The sequence below is a fragment of the Hippopotamus amphibius genome, chromosome 3 (assembly GCF_030028045.1).
Source record: "Hippopotamus amphibius kiboko isolate mHipAmp2 chromosome 3, mHipAmp2.hap2, whole genome shotgun sequence".
In the NCBI taxonomy this organism is placed as follows: Eukaryota; Metazoa; Chordata; class Mammalia; order Artiodactyla; family Hippopotamidae; genus Hippopotamus; species Hippopotamus amphibius.
In genome coordinates, this window is record NC_080188.1 from 88,353,425 (window position 1) to 88,376,075 (window position 22,651).

General features: G+C 37.8%; 1 protein-coding gene across 2 annotated transcripts in view; it reads right to left on the reverse strand.

Annotated features, from left to right (window-relative positions):
• GASK1B (golgi associated kinase 1B) overlaps positions 1-22,651 on the reverse strand; it is a 51,672-nt gene that overhangs the window by 8,534 nt on the left and 20,487 nt on the right. For both annotated transcript variants that reach the window (XM_057729090.1, XM_057729091.1), the window contains exon 3: positions 22,417-22,631. In XM_057729090.1, the coding sequence (XP_057585073.1) occupies positions 22,417-22,631 (215 nt within the window). The remainder of the gene's footprint in view (positions 1-22,416; positions 22,632-22,651) is intronic.

Sequence of the window (22,651 nt, forward strand, 5' to 3'; positions counted from 1 at the left end):
CGTGATGATTTCACCTCTTCCCTGTCAGACTGTTGCGCCCTTCAAGTCTCACAGAACTTGTTATTAAAAGCGGGTGTGTGCGTTCAGCTAACTTCTCTTCCAAAAATGTGTATCACTCCTTTTATTCAGATCTATGCATGACTCGGTGGGTATGTTAACACGTGTTGAGTGGGGGGGGGGGGTGTGTATGTGTGTGTGTACACCTACAGGTAGAGAATCAGACTATATGGCTTCAAATACTCTGAGTTTTACTTTGTTTTTCCTAGCCTCAAACTATAATAAATTGTGTTTTTGTATTATTATCCTTGTCTAGCAAGGGCTTAAGCAGCTGTTAAATCTTGTTCCCTAGCTCTTCCCAGAATTTTGTTTATAGTCTCTCTTTCAAATTAACATTCAATATACCCAAAATAATTTGACAACAAAACCATAATCCATTCCCTTAAATTCAATGCCATTTTGCTTGGCATTTAATTTAGTTATATATTGAATATATTTCTGCTTACCTTAAGGAGCATGTACCCATGCCTTTTTAAGGCCTAATAAAGCACATCCTAGACATCTATGTATCCATAAATATGGTTTTAACATATGTACTTGTTTAGTGCACACATTAAAACAATCTTTTCATTTAGCTGTCACATGATCAAGCACCATAGTTACCATCTATGAGTCTATGTTCTTAGATAATAATCCTACAAAGAAACCTATTTGGGGGTAAATGTTCTCAGTTAAGCAGTTACGTGTTGATCACCATTATTGCAACTTGTTCAAATTCACATCTTCTTACTCTTTAAAACAAAGAAAATGTTTTGCCAAACTGGTCTTCTGAATCTGAATGTTCCTGCTAACCATCATTTGCCATAAAATTATTCTTTCCTCTTTTAGGAAAATATACCTTTTCAATGTTTACCTAATTAAAATTATACTTAGAAAATTCAGGTGCTCCAGCTAAATATTTTGTTGATGGAGATATTTTTAAATATCTTGCCTTCTTCTCAAGTTTCTTTTTTTAATTCCATTGTCCTTTTGGTAGTATGAGTTTTGTCTGCAAGGAAAAGTACCATATGAGTGACTCAAGTTGTGTGCATAGAGCTGAAACCAGGATGCCTCGGCTGCCCCGACCAGCTCTCTAAGGCCCAGTAGAAATCTCCAGAAATCCAATCACTTTCCATGCTTCTGCACCCCACCCTTTCCACCTTGTCTTCAAAAAATGGATCTGTTAACACAATTGTGGGAGTCTTTTATCTATTTTTCCTCAAAGCACTTAAATGACTAATTTCATTGCCTGAACAAAGGCAATAAAAATATTCTAAACACACTGCTAATATTAATAACAAAAAATATAATAGGATTCATGTATTGAGTGTTTGGTATGTGCCAGGAATTGTATACTTAATTCTTTACGTGGATTATTTGATGTTCATACCAACCTTAAGAGCTAAGTGCTAACAAGAATCCCATCTTATAAATTAGGACGCTGAGGCACAGAGAGGCTAGTTGACTGACTCAAGGTTCCTCAGCTCACGTGTGATAAAACTCAGGATTCTAACCCAGGTGTCCATCACCCTGTATGTCCCAGGGGCAGCCTCCAAGGTGGTGCTGCAGAAACACACGTGCATTTGTACAGAATGTTAAATGATCCAACTTGCAGTAAATACTGGTCACAAGGTTTCAGCAGAAATACAAAGAACTTCAATGCAAGAGTTCAGGGAAATTCATGAAGGAAAGGATATTACAGCTGGGTTTAAGAGCTAGGCGGTATTAGCTAAAAAATAGGCAAAGGCATGAAGGGAGGAAATCAAAAGGCATCCTTAGAGAACCTGAGGGTATGTTAGACCAGCACTTCTCAAACGGTCTGCAGTGAAAAACCTGGCGTGTTTGCCTTTTCTCTCCCCAGGCCCCACATTCCATATGCACTGTTGCTTTGTTAAAAGATAATAAAATAGAGATTATCATCTTAAGTGAAGTAAGACAGAGAAAGACAAATATCTTATGATGCCACTGATATGTGGAATCTAAAAAAAAAGAAGAAATGATACAGATGAACTTATTTACAAAACAGAAATAGACTCACAGACTTAGAAAACAAACGTATCGTTTCCAAATGAGACAGTTGAGGGAGAGATAAATTAGGAGTTTCCAAATGAGACAGTTGGGGGAGAGATAAATTAGGTTAACATTTACACATTACACACTACTATATATAAAATAAACAACCAGGACCTATTGTACAGCACAGGGAACTATATTCAATATCTTGTAATAACCTACAATGGTAAAGATTCTAAAAAAGAATATATATATCTGTACATGTATAGCTGAGTTATTGTGCTGAACACTTGAAACTAACACAACATTGTAAATTACTTATACTTCAATAAAAAATAAATAAAACATCATCGTTCATAGTTAGAAGTGCTTAGATTAAATTCATTTAGTCACCTCAAGAACTCAGGGATCAAGAGCTTCATAAAGACCATATTATGATAAATGCTCTTTAAAAAGTATTCACTATCCTTTTTTTGTTTGTTTGTTTGTTTGGCCAAACCACGCGACATGTGGGGGATCTTAGTTACCCGACTAGGGATCGAACCCATGCCCCCTGCAGTGGAAGCTTGGAGTCAACCACTGGACCACCAGGGAAGTCCCACTATCCTTCTAATGAAACTTAAAAAAAAAAGAAAGAAAGATAATACAATAAAATAAAACAAAATTTATTATTAGAGAAATGAAATTTTTTAAAACATAAAATACCAACCAAATATGTTATTAGATCCAACGGACAAAACGACTCTACCAAATGGACATCAAAGTTTCTAAATGCTCGTCTGTGATGTTTGCATCCCTCTCTCCATGGATGGGTCTGGACTGACCAGGTCCCTGACTCACACCTGGAGCAGCACAGTCTGAGTCCACGCCATGCAGGTAAGGGGAGCATGAAGGCAGGGAGTCAGAGCCAGAGCTGAACAAGGGCCCAGTGCCTGTCTGCAAGCTCCACTACCATCTTCTCCTGTAGGGCCGGAAGAGAGGTGAAAGGCAAGGGAGCAGAGAATCAGGAGGCGATGTCAGAACAAAAGCTGAAGGGAACCAAGGCAGGATGCGCTCAGAAGCTAAAGAGAGAGTAAAGTGAACATGTATTATCTAACAGAGATGAGAAATCCCCTGGGTCCAAAAATTTCTCTCATTCAATTCTTTTAGCTAAATTACATCACGCTATTTTTCTACCTGTTTTCCTACCCCTCTTTAACGGTCTGAGTGAGCCCACACATGTGTGTGTGTATGTGTACCTATGTGTGTGTGTACTTGTGTGTGTGTACCTGAGTGTGTGTGTACCTGCATGTGTGTGTACCTGTGTGTGTACCTGTGTGTGTGTACCTGAGTGTGTGTGTACCTATGTGTGTGTACCTGTGTGCGTGTGTGTGTACCTGTGTGTGTGTACCTGTGTGTGTGTATGTGTACCTGCATGTGTGTGTGTGTGTGTGTACCTGTGTGTGTGTGTGTTCCTGGTTTGTTATCAGTTTCTCAAGCTTCTCACCATCTCTTTTCAAGTTATTTGTTTTAAAAACTGCACCTTTGGGGGAGAAAGGATAAATTGGGAATTTGGGGTTAAAATATATACATTACTATGTATAAAATAAACAACAAGGATCTACTGTATTGCACAGGGAACTATATTCAATATTCTGTAATAACCTATAATGCAAAAGAATCTGAAAAAGAATATATATATATATAATTGAATCACTTCTCTGTACACCTGAGTCATTGAAAATCAACTATTCTTCAATTTAAAAAGGAAGAAAGTGTAAAACTATAAAAAAATAAAATTAAAAAAAGTAAAAACTGCTGCAACTTTACAAAGAAAACTGCATTTTAGAGAGAAAGTTTAAATTATGCAATAAAACATGTAGTGAGTGTAATTGAACAATTCACTGTAGTAACTTATCTGATGTGTGGCATGGAGCAGGTACTTGATAAATATTTATTATTGAGAGAATTCTCCTGATAGTTGGTATCCACTTTGCATTTGGCTATTTCCAAAGCTCCACCAAAACTCTGTCTTCTATTGGGAAGAGTCAAATAAAGAAAATGATGCTGGCAGAGTAAGAAGTTGGTCTTTTTAGAACAGCATAAAGTGACTGGAGTGGAAAACATGGGCAGGGAGCAAAGAATGAAGCTGCATGTGCTCGTCATTTGCTCCTAGTTAGCATCTTTACGTGGGTTTAATTTCACTAACCGTGGACCACAGAGTCTCACATCCCGCAGGGAGTCCACGTAACACCCTGCTTGTAAGAGGTACTTGATAAACACTCAACAAGCAGATGTGACAGAAAAAAAAAAAAAAACAATAGGACTGTAATTCACAGTTTTCTGGAAGATTCCTTTGAATTCCAGTGATCTCATTTGACACCTCATTTGTTTTTGGAAAATGAACATAGAGAAAAATTTCAGTAATTACCTTATTTCTGAAAGGTAAAAACACAGTGAGCATTATCAGCCCCATCCTAGGAAGACAGAAACACAAACATATGGGCTTAGTGATTTATTAGCTAATAACTCACATTGGAAAATCCTTGTACTTGATTTGTCTTGATGTCACTCAGTGCATGGTTGCCATGTTACCAGTGGAACCAGATTAGGATCCCTGTGATCTAATGGGTATGTGGTTCTCTGCTAGATCACAGGGAAGGGCAACCTCAGACAAACCTCCTGGCCCGCATGGTACTTGTGATCACAGACCTAGCCCCATCCCTTGGGAGCTCAACAAAGCAAGAGCAAAAGCAGCATTCTCACCAGCCTGCACCTGTATCACTGGGGAACTCTCACCTCAGAAAATAATAGGTTTAACTTTTGTTCTGTGCTACTATGGCAACAAGTAGCCTGTTAAATGAGTATGCATGCAAATGTGACCCACAGAGCAGCTGATGAACGATGAGAAAAGTGAAAATCGTTTGTAGTGTACACATTTGACTACGGGCATTGGTTCCCCTGTGCCTCAGCCTCTGTAAACAGCAATCAAGGCTCTACATTGCCTATACTCCAGAATTCCACATTTAAAAATAATTATCAATGTGTACCAATTCAATGCAGACTCTCCAGTTTCTGTCCCACGACTGAATCATAAGTAAAGACACAATGGTATTTCTTTATGTATAAGTAAAACCATTTTAAATGCTACAATACTTTTGGATCTATTTCTACAGGTGCAATATTTGAATTCATGTACCTCTCAATAAATACCAGAAGTCAAACATCATTCTGCCACAAAAAGACTGGAAAGAGTCACCAGGCAAGTGACAATCTATTTTTAGAGAAAGAAAATTCACGTTCTGTAATTTGCACAAGCAGAGCTGCATGAAAATAGCCTCTGTCAAAGGCACACCCACCTTCTCATAAAGATTTATAAAGAGCACCTGGACCAAGAAAAACAATAATTTTTACATTTTATGAAATTCTGATTTATAGAATGGATTTATAGGAAGCAAATAAATTTAAAACAGCAGTAAAATAACCTTAATATAAGTACAATTACTTAAAAATGCTTCCTTTCAATGAAATGAAACAGCCTTTTTAATGATTTAACATTAAACAGGGTCGCCAATAAGTTTAAAATGATGTACATTTACATCTCGGAACAGTTTGTTAAAAGCTTTTCCTTTGTTTGACTTGATGTATATTCATTTTCAGCATTCTTATGGAATTTCTATCAGTTTTATTTTCGCCTGTTATGTAGTATTTTACTATAAGGATAGTGACAAAAATAAGCAAAGATAAACTAAATGACTAAAACACAATTCTGATTATGGTGACACAGCTTCTTTGCTTGACCAAGCTTGAGTCAGGCTCCTGAACCTCTCCTAGGCCTATCTGTGTACTTCCTTATAAAATCAAGTTTTTGCAAGAACCCTGCAAAGTCAGTTTAACAAGAATCCCTCACCCTCGGAGATACCTGGGGTCCTCAGCTTCCACCATCCCAAAGGTGATGTCTGAGCACCTGTCTTTAGCAAGAATCCGGTTACACCACTTTACCTAGAACTCCCCTGTCCCTATGTTTGCTCTTAGCCATTTTCCACCCCATTCTGCCCCCTGAATATAAATTCCCACCTGCACTGCTGTATTCCGGGTTCAGCCCCATCTCTCTCCCCCACTGTAAAAGTCCACTGCAGTGGTCCCTACAACTAGTGTGATGGTCCTGAACAAAGTCTGATTTAGCATCTTTAACAAGCACCATGGAATATTTTTTCTTCAACAATGATTAACACATCTAATGTAACATATCCCAAAGTTATTTAAACTCATTTTTTATGGAAATAGGTTCTCTTTCTAAAAAGTTAATTCTGATAGACTGATTATTTTCTGGTGATTTAAAAATAAATACTGCTTGAGAGTAGGATGGTGGTTGTCAGGGGCTGGGGAATGGAGGAGATGAAAGATGCTGGTTAAAGAGAACAAACTTTCAGTTAGAAGATGAATAAGTTCTGAGGATCAGACTGCATTTAATAATATTGTATTGTACACTTGAAATTTGCTAACAGAGTAGAGCTTACACATTCTCACCACACACACCCACCCACACACACACACACACACACACACACACACGGTAACTCTGAGGCAATGGATGTGTTAGTTAGCCTGACTGTGGTAAATATTTCACAACATATAAGTAAATCAAATCACCCCTTTGTACAGTTTAAGCATATTCAATTGTATTTGTCAATTATACCTCAATAGAGCTAAAAGGGAAAAAAAAAAGAGAAAATAAGTAAATGAATTCTGCTTTACTAAATGAAACTTCTTTTTAAAAAAAAGATTATTTTTACACATATGTATAGAATTTCCCACTTGAAAATGGACTTGTTTCTATGTTCCTTGGGTTGGCAAACAGCTATAAAGTAAAGCCCTTTATGTAGGTTGGATACAAAATCCCAGGATACTGCTTAAGTACTTAATATCACACAGTTACTAATTATCAAAATAAATCAAAAGGTTAGGTATCACATTACAAATAAAGAAAAAGTTCAGAGAGGCTAAGTAGACTTCCCAGGGAGACACAGCTAGAGAATGATGTGGATTTCTACCAACTTCTGCCTTTTCCACACTGCCTCCCAAGGTAGAGAAGACAAGATTCCTGCTTTCATGGAGATTCCAACCGAACGCCTCTAAATACAATTCACTGTGTATCCTCCACATCAACCAATATCACTTTTTTGAGCAGCGAACATAATAAATGTTTGCTGGAAAAAATGAAGGACTGAATGCCAGTTCCTACTGAAATCTGTCTAATGAAGAGAGCTAACTACTAAAAGACCTCCATGTTTTCCTCTATCCAGTACCTTGTAAAAAGACCTGCCTGTTAAAATAAAAATCAAAGCATCTTAGAATTACAGAAATGTAATACTGCTGAAGTTACCAGAGACTATACAGGCAAAGGTCAGGTTATTTCAGAAAAAATTACCCTAGAGCCATAGTTCTAAAACTTTTTTATTTCAGAACATTTTGACACTCTTAAAAGTACTGAAGCCCCCACAAAACCTCCTTTATGTGGGTTATTTATAATATAGAAATTAAAACAAAAAAATTGAATAGTGATGTATTAACTCATTTAAAAATAACATTGATGCACCCATTATATGTTGACATAACATATTTTTACAAGAAATTGCGGTATCTCTAAAAAAATAATAAGAGAAACAGAATTGTTCCTGCAAATTAAAATGGTGTTAAAGTTAAAAACAGCAGCGAGTTCAGGTCCTGATTCAAACAATTGCATAAGTGATTTTCTTTCTTCCCACTGCTCTGCGGGAGTCAGCAGAAGTGTTTTATATACACTTTCCACTCTGTCACCCAGAATATTAAAAAGATGGACACTTACAGGTAGAGACTTAAGAACATTAACAGTTTTTATTGCTTCATCAAGGACTTTCTTAAGTGAACCAGGCATTCATCCCATGTGTATTTTCATGGGAGTCCTTTGGCCACGAAGAACAGTGGGACTCTTGGTAGAGCCTGGTGCCAGCTTTAATTCATCCCAAGGCACCAACAGATTCACCCACGATTACAAATTTTGTAAATATTGTAAAAAAAAAAAAAAAATCAAAAAATCTTTCAACATTATTATGGAAATACTTGTGATCTCATGGACCCCCCTGAAAGGGGCACAGAAAAGCCACTGTCCCAAACAGTCCCATTCAATGTGACCACAATCAGTAACAAATGTTAAAAGTTCCATTTTTCTCTTAGTTATCTGTGTCCATAAACAACTTGAATATTGTTGGGAAGAGCCTGGCACTGATAGAATCCTTATGGACCAGCTCTCCCTTCACTCTTGCTGAGTCTACTTCATTGGGCAAAACAAACCACAAATGTTTTAAAAATGATGACATACAAACATATATATATATATATTGAGCCAGATAGATAGCTGCTTGTCCTCTCATTGTGGCTATGGCAATACTGTTGTGTTGGCTTTTCCACAGTCTTCTTATTTACCTCCTCACAGATTTTATCTAGAGGTCCAATGTTTAGACCTCCTGTTTTCTTGGAACACAGCAGTCAAGGATGGTTTCAAACTATGTTTCATTGGCATAGGATCAGTGGTGAAGCCAATCCCAAAAGCTAGCTCAAACAATGCATTAAACAATATTTGAGGCTTAAAAGATTAAGGACTCACACAGGCTTCCTCCAACCCCTGATCTCTCTAGCCCAGTTATGGATACAACAAGATTTAGGACTGACGTGTACTGACTACACACTGATCAATTTCAGCACAGGCTAAAACTTCCATGGCAAGGTTTAAATAAGCAAAAAGGACCTATAATTAAGGAAAATAGACTGTGCTTTTAATAATTAAATTAGAATTGACCCAGAAATGCTCAGCTGGTTGCCACTTGGCAGTATGAGGTTTATGAATATGATGTATTTGACTGGACATTTCCCCTTTGAGTCCGACAGATACAAGAGCAAAGACCTATGTCAACCAGCCTACATTTTATGCAAATGATGCTTTAGCATAATCCATGACAGGAATCTCTGAGAATAAATGCTCAGAGGTGGAAAGGACATGTAACATTCTAAAGGCTTGGAAACTGGAAGCAGACATCTGAGCATCTCTGTGCTTCTTCATGGGAGGGAGGTGCTTTGAGGCACAGAGAACCTTAACAGGAAGTGGGCTGGGATTCAGAGAAATACCTTCTTGTTGCAGAGGCCAGGTGGCTCATAGGCTACACCTCTGCCACGGACTAGGATTGGTGTGGCTGGGTAACTCTTTCTCTTCAAAGTTGCCTCCATGAAAAATCAAATAAATAGCTTAAATTCTGTAGAGTGAGAGAATGTGGTCTCTAAAAGGTCTCCACCAGAGAAATGATGTCAAAGCCCAAAAGACAGATTGACAAAGGTCAGGGCTTTTGTATTTACTTTCTCCATGCCGTCATGTTCTTGTAGAGAATTTTTAGCAGCGGAAGTACAATCCACGAAAGGGCCATAAAAAGTGAAACTATTTGCGTGTTGAAATATAGGCCAATACAATTCTACTGTTGATTTCCTAATCTCCCCAAGGTTTGAGACGGCCTAACTTCTCAGCGGGTAGGATGATCTAACAGGTCAATGTCTGTAGGAGGAGATTTTACCAACTTCCTAGATGGAACTGGGCGTGTGTATCAACCAACGGACCATTTGGGAAAGAATCACACTGAGAAATGAGGGAACAACAGTTCCCAGGCCTGGAGGTGACATTGTGTCAGATTCAAGAGCCAAGACACAAAATCTGAAATGATGCCTGAGGCCCACAGATTGGTTGGGACTTGTTTAGCTGGAACACAGAAATCCCTCAGTGCAAGTTTGTTGAATTTAACTGAACTCTATAAGCAGTATCCTGTATGCTTATAATTCCTAGTTTGGTTTATAACCTAAAATGAAAAGTACTAAGAAATGCTAACAGGAAAAACAGAACAAATGGTTATAAAGCAAATGATTTAAATAGAACACCTATGAAGTCAAGCAAGCCTTTCATATAATGTTGAAGAGTCCAAAAGCAATACTGTGATATTTATCACATTAAGACTCCAGTTCCAATCCAGAGAAAATTTCTTGGCTGTTACCTTGTAGACCTATGTTCTCGGGAATAGACCTCCCGCCAACACCCACCTCCCATCCCCCGCCATTTCTGGCATCCTAAAACCACAGCCTAGCTGGATCCTGCTCCTCTCGAATCATTAAAAGTAGAAGCAATTGTGAAAAAAACAGCAAATGAAAAGTCACAGAATAATGCATGTAGTCAACTGCATTTACACTATGTAAGTTAAAAAAAAACAAAAACACAGAGATAGTCACCTATTATGCAAGTAAAATAATCTTTAAATTGGCTGGAAAGGTGTATACTAATCTCATGACAGTGATCACCTTGGGGAGAAAGTGTAGGAAGGGACATGAGGAGATGGTCAAAGGGAGTTTAACTGATTTTAATGTATTTCTATCTTTAAAGGAATTTCTGAAAGCAAATATGCACAAGAAGTTGACAAGATAATTCTAGAAGTTGGAAACACAATACTTGTTAGGTTTGTCATTGTTCTTTGGTATTTTTTTTTTTACATGTCTTGATGAGGAGAACTTGAGGAATAGAATCTCGGCGTAAAATTCCAGCTAGCTTCCCAAATGCTGTCGGCTAAGGACCCTGCAATTAATGAACACAGAAGAAGGTATTGTCTGTAATTCCCCCATCTACGCAAAAATGCCCCTCACCCCAACCCGACTGGGATGGCAGGTCCATGGAAACTGCCTTCCATGCTTTCATGGTTTCCTACAGCACCAAAGGCTACCATGAGCAGCTCTATGCTGTAGAAAATTCAAAGACAGACCTACATGATCCTTGCCACTAAAGGCTTGCAGTATTTGGAGATGCAGGAAATCATAGCTCTCTCTCTATATATATATACACACACACACACAATTCAAATTCTTATAAATGCGGTGGTTCTAGATGATAGCAATTCTGATCTATTGAGTACTTACTCTCCGCCAGCATCTTAGTCCGTGTAGCTGTTATAACAACATCCTGCAGACTAGGTAGTTTATAAACAACAAGCATGTATTTCTCACAGTTCTGGAGGCTGCAAGTCTGAGATCAAGGTGCCCATGTGGCTGGGTTCTGGTGACAGCCCTCTTCAGGGCTGCACACTGCCAACTCCTCATTGTGTCTCCTGTGGCAGAAGGACTCGAGGTGGGGTTGGGGCGGGGCTTTGTTGGGATTCTTTCCTAAGGTCACTAATTCCATTCATGGGGCTCTGTTCTCAGGACCTCATCACCTCCCAAAGGCCCCACCTCCTAATACTGTCACCTTGGGGTTAGGAGTCACCTATGAACTTGGGGGGAACAAACATTCAGTCCCTGAGAGCCGGGTACTGTGATAAGTACTTCATGTGCATTATTTCATGGTATTCTCACAACAAATCTCCAAGGGAAACAAAATCATTTTCTTTTTCATTTAATAAGAAATTAAGGACCTCCTAGATGGCTCAGTAGGTAAGAATCGCCTGCCAATGCAGTGGACACGGGTTCAATCCCTGCCCCAGGAAGATCCCACATACCGTGGAGCAACTACACCCATGTGCCGCAACTATTGAGCCTGCTCTCTAGAGCCCGTGAGCCACAACTATTGAGCCTATGTGCTGCAACTACTGAAGCCCACACACCTAGAGCCCGTGCTCTGCAACAAGAGAGGCCACCACAATGAGAAGCCCGCACACCACAAGGAAGAGTAGCCCCCACTCGCCGCAACTAGAGAAAGCCTGTGTGCAGCAATGAAGACTCGACACAGCCAACTAAATAAATAAATACATAAATAAATACATAAATAAACAGAAATTAAAGCTCTGAGAGATTATAAACTTGCCTAAGATTACAGAGCTGACTATTGAAGAAGCTAGGACTTGAATCCAAGTCTGTTTTACATAAATGCTATTCTATGCCATTTCTCTATGAATTTAGTGAACTGAAAACTTGTAGAATTTCTTTTTAATTGTATTAGATGTTCAGAGGAGAAAGGGAACTTGCGCAGGTTAAGTTAGTCGCAGAGGCTCTGCTGAGATGGAATTTGAGCCGGACTTGGAGCGTTGGGCAGCCTAGGCATCAGGGAAGAACAGGAGCAGGCTTTGGGTCGTGACTAGAGAATGAAAAAGAGTGTGGGAGCATGGCCAGTCACTGACAGTTTGGAATAAACCACACTACAAAATTCACACACACAAACACACCACAGTTAACAAGCACATATCTCCCTATTGTGCTTGTTAACTGCACAGTTCTCAGCCTACGGTACACAAATACTATACAAGAGAATCTGACAGATGAGAATAAAAGGGAAGTTAGAAGCTTAGGTCATGGTTTTTCTTAAAAGTGATGCTAATTTTTTTCTATATAAACTGACCACTAGATAAACAGATGCAACATGACCTTTACCACTAGAGAACCAGATAAGAGATGAAGAGAAATTACTCCCTGAAGAAATATCCCAACTAATCAATGAAGAAGGAATGGTAGAATTAGAATACCCCCATTTTCAATGCTTAGTGAATGCATGGATCAATACTCAGCATCTAGAGTGGCTACTCTCATGAAAAGAAGGACTAACTTCACATCCACCAGCATCTCCCAGTGTAATACACTACTATCTATGATGAAGTCTAGATAAAATCAATTATATCTAAGCCTGATCAGGTCTCTAAGCCTGACACCAACGTATATGGAAACAGATAAAAGAAGGATAAAGTCACCAGAAATGCAACCAGCAAATTGCAGAGTCTAGGACTCTAAAAACGAGCAACCTGATTTCTTCAATGAGTAGATCCATAGGGAAGAAAAGAGATGAAGTGTTTATTCATCAAAAGACATACCAACTGTTCACAAAGTGTAGCCTGCATTTAAATCCTGATTGAAATCAACTGTGAAATAAATGAGTAGATAGATAGATAGATAGACAGGCAGACAGGCAGACATTTAGGAGACAATTAAAAATTTGACCACTGACTAGATATTTCACTGAAATTATTATTAACTTTTCTTACAGGTGTGATAATGGTTATGTGCCTGTATGTTTTATCTTCTAAAGATAAGTACTGAAATATTTACAGGTGAAATATGATGTCTGGGACTTGCCTCAAATAAATGTGGGCACAGGAAGTATACAGATATAGAGATGAAACAAGACTGGCCATGAGTTGATTGACTGTTGTATCTGGATAACAGGTACATGAAGCTTCATTATAACATTGTATCTACTTTTGTGTATGTTTACTTTTTCCATAAATAAATTTATTAAGGCATTTAAAATTTACTTTTCCATCAAATAGAAGCCTTAGGAGATTTTTTTCACAAAAGCAATATGATTAAGGGATGTAGAAGAGAGAAATTCAGCAGTGATTTGCACAACAAATTGCCATTGGGGAAGGCTAGAGACAAGGAACTCACTTAGGAGTCTCTTACAGTATCTTGATCCATATGGATGAGTCTGATTTGGGTCTGATTTGTTCTTAGCATTAACAAGAATGAAAAGAAAAAGTGATTGGAGTCATTTTGGAGATCTGTCAAAGTTCTGTGCTATTCAAATATGAAGCACTAAGCAAAGGAAAATTCAAAGATGACTCGAAAATTTCAAACCTGGCTGATTATAAAAATAGGAATTCATAAATAGAAATAGGTAAGTCGAGAAAGCACATTGTTAGGGAAGGAGGTGACAAATTTGCTTCCAGACTTCAAGTTTGAGAGCCTGAAGTGACAACTCGCTTTTATTAAAAATAAAAGTTTGTCAAAAATAAAAAGTTTTACTTTTATTTGTTAAAAGTGAATTACTGTTTAACTACACATGTATAAAAATGATGTCCTTTGTGCTCTCTCTCCAACTGGGATGACTTATTTAAAAATAAAGTACCATAAATTAAAGTTGTATAATAAAATAATTAAATAAAAAAATGTAAGTCAAATCTTCTTGGAATTAATATTAAGATAGCCTAAATCCTTCTTTAATAAAAATGCTTTCTTGGCATGGTTTAGCCATTTCATTTACATCCTTTTTCCTGCAAAAATCCCTATATTCTTTGATACCATCAGAAGGAAATCTATATGCTTCTGTTACCTCAATTCCCTATCTCTACACATATAAACATAAAAAGAAATAAAGACACCATAGGGCTCAATACATACCAAGTTTTCTAGTCAATTTGCTCACATATTGCAAGCAGTACTCAGAAGAATGAAACTATAGTGTCACAAGAAAATTTGGCAAGTCTTCTGAGGCCTCTTTAATAATTCCTGTATTGTGTCATTAATACTAAAAATAATTTCTCCTAGTGACAGTGTGAATATATATACGTATAATAGAAATTATGTCAAAGTCAGACTTTTCAATATCAAAAAGGCAAATTTAAGCTTTACACCTTGAAAATTTTATAATTAACCAGAATATATTCAGTGTATTTCAGCACATGTATGTCTGCAAAGTTAGAAGTTTGTCATTTTTAAAGCCTAGACTGACATATTCTCCATGTCTTTTACCTTAGTAAGTGACTCTGTAGTCAAGTGATCCGCTGTGATTTTTCAACAAACAATAAAAAGCAGGAATGTAATGTTCTCTAAATCTTCTCATCCTTGGCAATCTCTGCCAATAAATACAGGGCTAGGGACCATTTAGAGTGGCAGTGTGCTAATGATGTAAAACAACAAAACTGACCCAAATTATGTATTTGAAATCCCAGTGTCTGGGCCCCTGGATTGCTATGCCTTTTGCTATCAGAGCACCTACTTTCTTGTTAGTGTTTTTCTGCACTGACCTCTAAAAGTTGGAAGTGACGCCCTGGATCACTGAGTCATAGGGATAAAGGGAGGGGATGTTTGGAAGACCATCTTCAAGTACCATGGAGACCACAGTTGGAATCTTTCTTTGCCGGGCATATAGAATGTTTCTACAGAAACAATATTTTTTTATTGAAAATTAATGTTTCCTCTTGTTTAGGTGATAGTTGGTTGGAATTTTTACTTCTACTATCATCACACCATTAAGAGGAAAAATGACCCACAGAATCAAGGAAGGGGAGGATAGGTCAAAGATTAACACCTATGAATTTAATTTGTTATATTGAGGAACTAAATCACTAGGCAGGTCAAAGTTAGGAGAGACAGCTCTAGGTGACCAGATGTACCAATTCATACTGTTGCTGCTTATTGAATTTATGAATATAAGTGTTTTCTTCACAAACATCTTAATGCTTGAGGGAAATTATCTTAATGGAACAGGAAGTTTCCAAAGTACCATTTCTTCCACTCAGTGAGCTCTTCTTCACTTCTGGCCCTTTGTTAGAATCCTTCTCTCTGAAACTCTCTTTCTGACTCTTGTGCTCACCTGATTTCTGCAAGTTCTTCAATTTCTATGTTAAATGTTACATTCCCGGTCCATACTTTTTTACCTCAAGTGCCACAAGAACTAATAGCATCTTGTTTCTATAGGATGTTAAGCTCAATTATTAGACCTGATATATTCCACTGTGATTATCTGTCTCTTCTATTAGACTGTATGACTCTTGTGGGCAGGGAGACAGTCTCAGTCATATTTTTATCACCAGCACTGAGCCTGCTGAGTGTCTAGAACAGAAAAGAGCTCATTTGGGGTTATCATACACACACTACTATATATAAAATAGATTACTAATAAGGACCTACTGTATAGCACAGAGAACTCTGTTCAATATTCTGTAATAACTTATATGGGAAAAGAATCTGAAAGAGAATGAATATATATATATAGATTCATATATATATATATATATAAATCACTTAGCTGTACACCTGAAACTAATACAGCATTGTAAATAAACTATACTCTAATATAAAATAAAAATTAAATTAAAAATAAATAAAAATAAATTTTTAAAAAAGAAAAGGGCTCAAAAAGCATCCGTCAAATTCAAGTTGAAAGAAATACATGTAACATATTTTGTTAATGGTGGAAGCAAACATCTCCCAAGTCACTTCTCTGTTGGTCCCCTCTATAACATCCCTTAATTTCTCATCAAATAAACAGAAAATATAAATACAGGGAGGACTTTATTAATAGTAAAATATTAAATATTTTCTATTCATTTGATTTTTCATTTTCTGAACATCTCATTCTCTTCCTTTAAAAAAACTTTACTTCTTTACTGCAAGTAGGCTTTTATTTCTTTCACTTTTAACACTTTTGACACTTGGGATTTAATATTTTGATATAACTAGGTAAATTTTCCTTGATAAAAAAAAACAATGCCCTGAGTAACTGCGACATTTTCAGACATGCTGCTGTTAATTGAAGGGTTACGAAGTTGAATACGACAGGGACTTGCCCTTGAGAAATTCACAGCTTATTAAAGAAGACAGACTGGTCAAAAATAATTAAAACTTAATAGGGTAAAATCTAAATGTAAGTATGAAAGTATTACATGCAAATAGAAAAATGAAATGGTTTGGGAGTAACACAATTTAATAAGTAAAAGTAATGATAAAATACTTTATTTAATTCTTACATTGATATTTACCCTACTATTATTTCTGGATGATCAATTTCTTAATTAATATGAAATAGTCACTGAGCACCTGCTCTGTAACAGGCATTATTCTAAATCCTTTATGTGTGTAAAAGTACTGAATCCTCTCAACAGCCCTCTATTGAGAGCTATAAGCAATATTATTATTCCTACTTTACCGATGAGGAAACCAAGGCAAAGAGAGGTTAAGTAGCTTCTCAATGTTCAAAAATTAGCTACTGGCAGTTGGAATTCAAACTCAGCAGGCTGGTTCCAGAATCTCCGTTTCTACGTATTATACAGACTATATCTGAGGTCAAAAAGCAAATTTTCTACTTCCTAAATCTTCTTCTGTTATATTATTTAGTCTTTTGAAAGAAATTTGACCAAATCTTGGAAACTCAAATGCTCTCTGGAATACTACTCCTTGTCATCCTGATGAGGAAAACTTTTATCCATTCACTTCAGACCCCCACGCTTCAAGAATAAAAGGTTATTTGTGCCTCTATCGCATTTTACAGACCCAGGAAAATGCCATAGCCTTTGGGAATGTAGATTTGCTAATTGGGTGAAACGGAAAGAATGTTGTGTACAGAAAATTAACAACTGCATTCTGTATTCCCTTGCCCTTGTGGTAGCATCAGAGCAAGGGATTTCACTTTGTTTCAGGCATAACTTTTCTAAGATTACTCACAGAATCCACCCAATACAATCCAACATATTCCCAAATACCATTTAAATAAGACATATATTTGACTTTAAAATAAAATTTCAGTGTAATTGATGAGAAGCATTATCGTATAAACTATAACCATTTATTATGGTGCTCATGAAAAATGGCCTAAGCTTGTTCATTTATTCATTTATTTGCTCAGTAAACATTTTCAATAAACATCTCTCTATAAACATTGTATGATGCTAAATATAAGAAGTAAAATGATTAAATAAAATATGATCTTACAAAATATATAAAATTTCTCTGGAGTAAAATCTACTATTAGCATAGTTGAAAGAAAAACAACAAAGTAAGAAAATTTATTTGAGGCATTTACAATTAGATAATGCCTAATTTTCATCATATAAAAATTTTTTTGTAAATAATAAGAAAAAGTTATAGAATGCAATAAAAACATCAGCGATTTAAACAGGCAATTCACAGAAAACAAAACACAAATAATCAATATATGAAAATTTGTTATCCTCAACCTCACTTGTAATGAAATAACTGGAAATACATACAAGACCCCACTACCCTCCATAAAATCAGCAAAAACATTAGTTTTTCACTTCCCAAAGTTAAGAGACGCTCTCATATATTACTGGTGAAATTTTAAAACACTGCAACATGTAGTAAAAATTAGCCTTTTGTCTGTGACTGTGGGAGTAAATAAATGCTGGATGAGTTCAAAAATGTAAATCCATTCTCACAGATGCCATCCTTGTAGATATAGTTTGGTCTACTTTTGTAAATAGTGACCCAATGAACTCTTAATGGTCAGATTAACTTCAAACTTTCAGATTCAGTGCTTTAACCAGAGCCAAAATTGGGAACTCCACTCTTGGTGTCTTAACTTGTACAGTTCCAGGAAAGCCTTGCTAAGATCTCACCCTCATGGATGATCAAGGATTAGGAAGACTCTTCCCCTCCCCCAAGCAGAAGGCATAGAGTGTAGACTACAAATAGAACTGATCTCCCAAGGGCATCAGTTCCTGCAGAGGTGGCAGCAGCCTGATGCCTGGTGTCTCAAGCCAAAGGTGACCTTGGCTCATACAGTTTGAGTGGATTGGAGGAAGTCATCCAGTTAATAAGTGGCAAAGCCTGGACTAAGATAAGAGCACAAACTATACCTGAAAGAAGAGGGACTAGGGAGATTCCAAGGATTTGGTCACTGTATGGGTGTGAGAGCAAGTACCACAAAGAACCTACATGACTCCAAATTTATGACTTGGAAAATTGGATGATAATGGTGCCATTCCCCCATAAAATGAATAGGGAGAGGCATTGTAGGAAATGTGTCTCTTAAGCCAGAACTCTTGAGTGTGACTCCAGGTTCTATTGCATATTTGATCCTGGCCAAATTACTTAGTTTCTCTTTACCTTGATTTCCTCATCTCTAAGACAGGAATAACAGTTGCTATGAGGATTGATATGATGGTTGATATGAGGATTAAATAAGTGAATACTTTAGTACTTAGTTTCAAGTGCTTAGAACAGTGCCAAGCACATAGCACGTGTTACATGATAGATTATTAGTAGTATCAGTTTAAGGATTTGAAATATTTATCTTTCTTGAAAATTTACAAGAGTTATTTTACATGCTCGGCTACATCCTCAAGACAACCGACAATAGACACAGTGATGATACAAGCTGATGTACCCAAGAGGAGACTGCAGCTCAGCTGGGACTGGTTTTTGCTAAGTCAGGGTAGTGAACAGAGAGAGCTACAATGTAACCCTATTTTGTGAAAATAGCTCTCTCCTTCAATGTTCTATCATATCTCTTTTAGGCAGGGAGTATCACTGCTCCCCTAAATAACTGCTTAAGACAAATGGTATATAGGCATACATCATTTTGCTGTGCTTCCCAGATAATGTGTTTTTTACAAGTTGGCTTTGCAGTAGGGAAGAACAAGTCTGACTCCATATTTTACTTTAACCTTTGTATTCTATTGCTTTTACTTCAAGTTAGGAATGTTACCTATAGGCTAAAATATACAGGATAGCCCATTCTGAAGGGTCTGATCTTAAGGGTATAATACTTTTCTGCTCATATAGAGACAAAAGGTTGCAGAACAGAGAATAACATGTCTTGTTGGAGGTTTACAGGAACATTGTGGACTGATCTATGGGGACAGCTGCAAGAATAAAGGATTCTGACACCAAGAAGTCTGCAACAACCAACCATGCCCCTCCTTCACCTTGCCTTTAAAATGCCTTGCTGAAACCCTTCCAGGAGTTTGGGATTTTTGAGCACCAGCCACCCATCTCCTTGAATGACCTTGCAATTAACCTTTCTCTGCTCCAAACTCCAACGTTTCAGTTTGTTTGACCTTACTATGCATCCGGCACACAGACTTGCATTTGGTAACAGTTTTGACACCCCTGCATCGATAAGTCTATTGCAGCCATTTCTCAACAGTATTATTTTTAATTAAGGTGAGTACATTGTTTTTGCAGACATAATGCTGTTGCACACTTAAGAGATTATAATATAATGTAAACATAACTTCTACATGCACCGGGAGACCTAAAAATTTGCATGACTCGCTTTACCACAATATTGGCTTTGTTGACACCAAACCCAAAATCTCTCTGAGGTGTGTCTGTATTTTGGATGCACTAAGTACCATAGGAACATTGCCAATCTCATGTTCTTCCTCATGTTTTCCCCATCCTCTTTATCATTCCCAGCCTACAATCCCTCAAACTTTCTCCTCCACTATTTTATGGCAAAATGTTCTTCTTTTGACCTCATAACAGTGAGAACTTATGTTATTTTCAGCCAGCCATTCTTACATGGATCTTTCTTTCTGTTTTATTCACTATATGTTCCAAACTTGGTGTGCAGCAGTGGGGATAAGCATCTCATACTACTTTGCTGCCCCTGTGGTTGTTTTCTACGGTTTAATGCACAGCAGATGTCAGATAAATACGTCTTCGTTGGTTGAATGATAGTTGGAGCTTTCCTCAACAGAAAGGAGAATGATAAAGTAGAGGGAAGGATACGAGTTAGTTGAAGGTTCCAAAATTAGAACAAATGTCACCAGAGACAATTTCTAACAGGGTTTGACATCTAATCATCGTAGGTTAGCTCTTCTGATCATCAGCTGCTTACCTCAAGATCTTTCCTTTCTTGCAGATTTCACCACCAGGTTCATAAATCTCCTCTTCTTCCCTCCAACCTCCCCCCGCCCCCAACATACACACACACACACACACACACACACACACACACACACACACACACTGCAGTCATCATCCTCAGAACCTTCAACATCTATGTTGACCACCCCCCAGCATAGATAGTGAGTACCCTTACCAACTTCACCCTAGCAATCTTCATCCATTCTCCACTTTATTGCTACTACATGTTATCACACCAACTTCTTTCATTAAGCAAAGAATAACTGCATAGCTGTTATAATAGTTAAAAATATGGAAAACACAGTTAGCCAGACTTGCTGAAATCTCTATATGGGAACTTCCTAGCTAAGTAACACCAAAGAAGAGAGGTAACTGTTGAGAATCAGTTAACCATGGCATTTCTGCACATCTTATATCAAGCTTTCTTCTGCGCTATCTCTTCGAGGATGTCAGTATAGCAAACAGCCTTGTAAGATACAAAGAGTGTCTCCCTCTGGGGTGGAAGACAGATTTGTTTCCTGACCAAGATAATAAAGATAATGTCTCCTTCTGGGGCAAATATTAGGCAGTTGTGCCAGCAGCCTCTTATAAGATTGGGGGTTTCCTCAGAAGGTCCCAAAACCCACCGTGTGCTGCATTCAGTAGGGACACCCTACATCACCCCCGCGGGACTCGAGGGCAGAGGAACATGAGTAATGAAGTCATTTGTCTCTGACTCAGGGGTCTTTTGTCTTCTGCTAGCATCTGTGGCTGGCTAACTTGTTAGCTTGCAAGCAGGGTAAGACTTCAGACTCTTCCCAGTCCCTGATAATGACTTCTTTATGCCTTAGTTTCCCTACCCGTACAATGGAGAGAGGGTGCCTACCTCACAGAGATAGTGTGCTAATTAAAATGGAATAAGCAGATTATACATATAGGGAGCCAAAACTGAGCCTCACAGCTGCATCAGTATTTGATGACTCCCGACTGCCTCCTTGCCCAGCCAAGTGGCCTGCTCTCGGCTCAGTTCTTACTGGTGGCTCCGAGGCACGAACACTAGAGACCATCTCTCCTTTTCAAAGTTCATAACCCCTGCCCTGTGACTCTGCTCTAAACTGGTTTTCTTCCTACATTTTTGTCTCTCTCTAGTTCCTTGCTAAAAAGGCACACACACACACACACACACACACACACACACAAGAATTAACAAAAGGAGAATGTTTTGTAGATGTCCTAAGGCACTCCTAAATTGCCACAAAAATGGTTATGAACAATACAGCAACAGGAAACCAGTTTTTCTAAAGTGGAAGAAGGGGAAGGCAGTGATTGAAATGAGGGGGTAAGGGAGAGTCATGAGATCCTTCTTCAAAAGGAGATAAGAGTTAAAAGAAACCTGTAAAACATCGAGTCACTCAGTTATGTAGATGACTGATATTTATTATTCTCCAATGTCCAATCTTAATGACAGATTTGCAAAGAATTACTGGAAAGAAAGCAGGGGAAATGGTAGCTGGTAAGGTATGTGGCCAAGTGACCATTGAAACAGTGTGGAATAATAGAAAAAAGACAAACTTTTCCATCAACAGATCCCAGGATTCCAAGCCACAGCTTTTAGTAGTTGTGAGAATGTGGGTGACTTACTTAAGCTCACCAAACTTCAGTGTACTTACCTCCCAAGTGGGGTAAGACTCTCCACCTTGAGGAGCCACTGATGGGTTATCTCAATAACCCATACCTATGATGGGGGTGATTATTTCAGGAGTAAAATACTGAAGAATTACATCTTCAAAAATTAATAAAAGGGCTGAGGGACATTTCCGAATATTTCCGAAAAGGATACAACATCTCTGATGTGGTACTAGACTTGCCAAATACAGCCTTGTAGAACACCAGGCTTGCCAAATACAGTATTATAGACCTTAAACTCTGGCTTCATAAAAAGCCAAGGTGCAGAAAATTCCTTAGAGGCAAAATTCTATAACTCAGTGTCAGTCTCAGATAACTACTTACTAGATTGAATGAACTTACCTGTAACAAAAAATCAAAGAGGGCCATCTTGGACCACTCGTGGTGATGTATTTCAGTACAGCCCCACTCAGGTTTAGGTACTCGGCCATTCTGCCAGCACTTCTGTTTCAGCAACTGCTGATAAGTTCCCCAGGTGAGCTTAACAGAAGAGTGGGTCTCGTTACTTGTTGGAGATAAAGATGAGTCCCAGAGAATGAAAGGACACGGGAGGCCGTCTATAGAATCCAAAAAAATA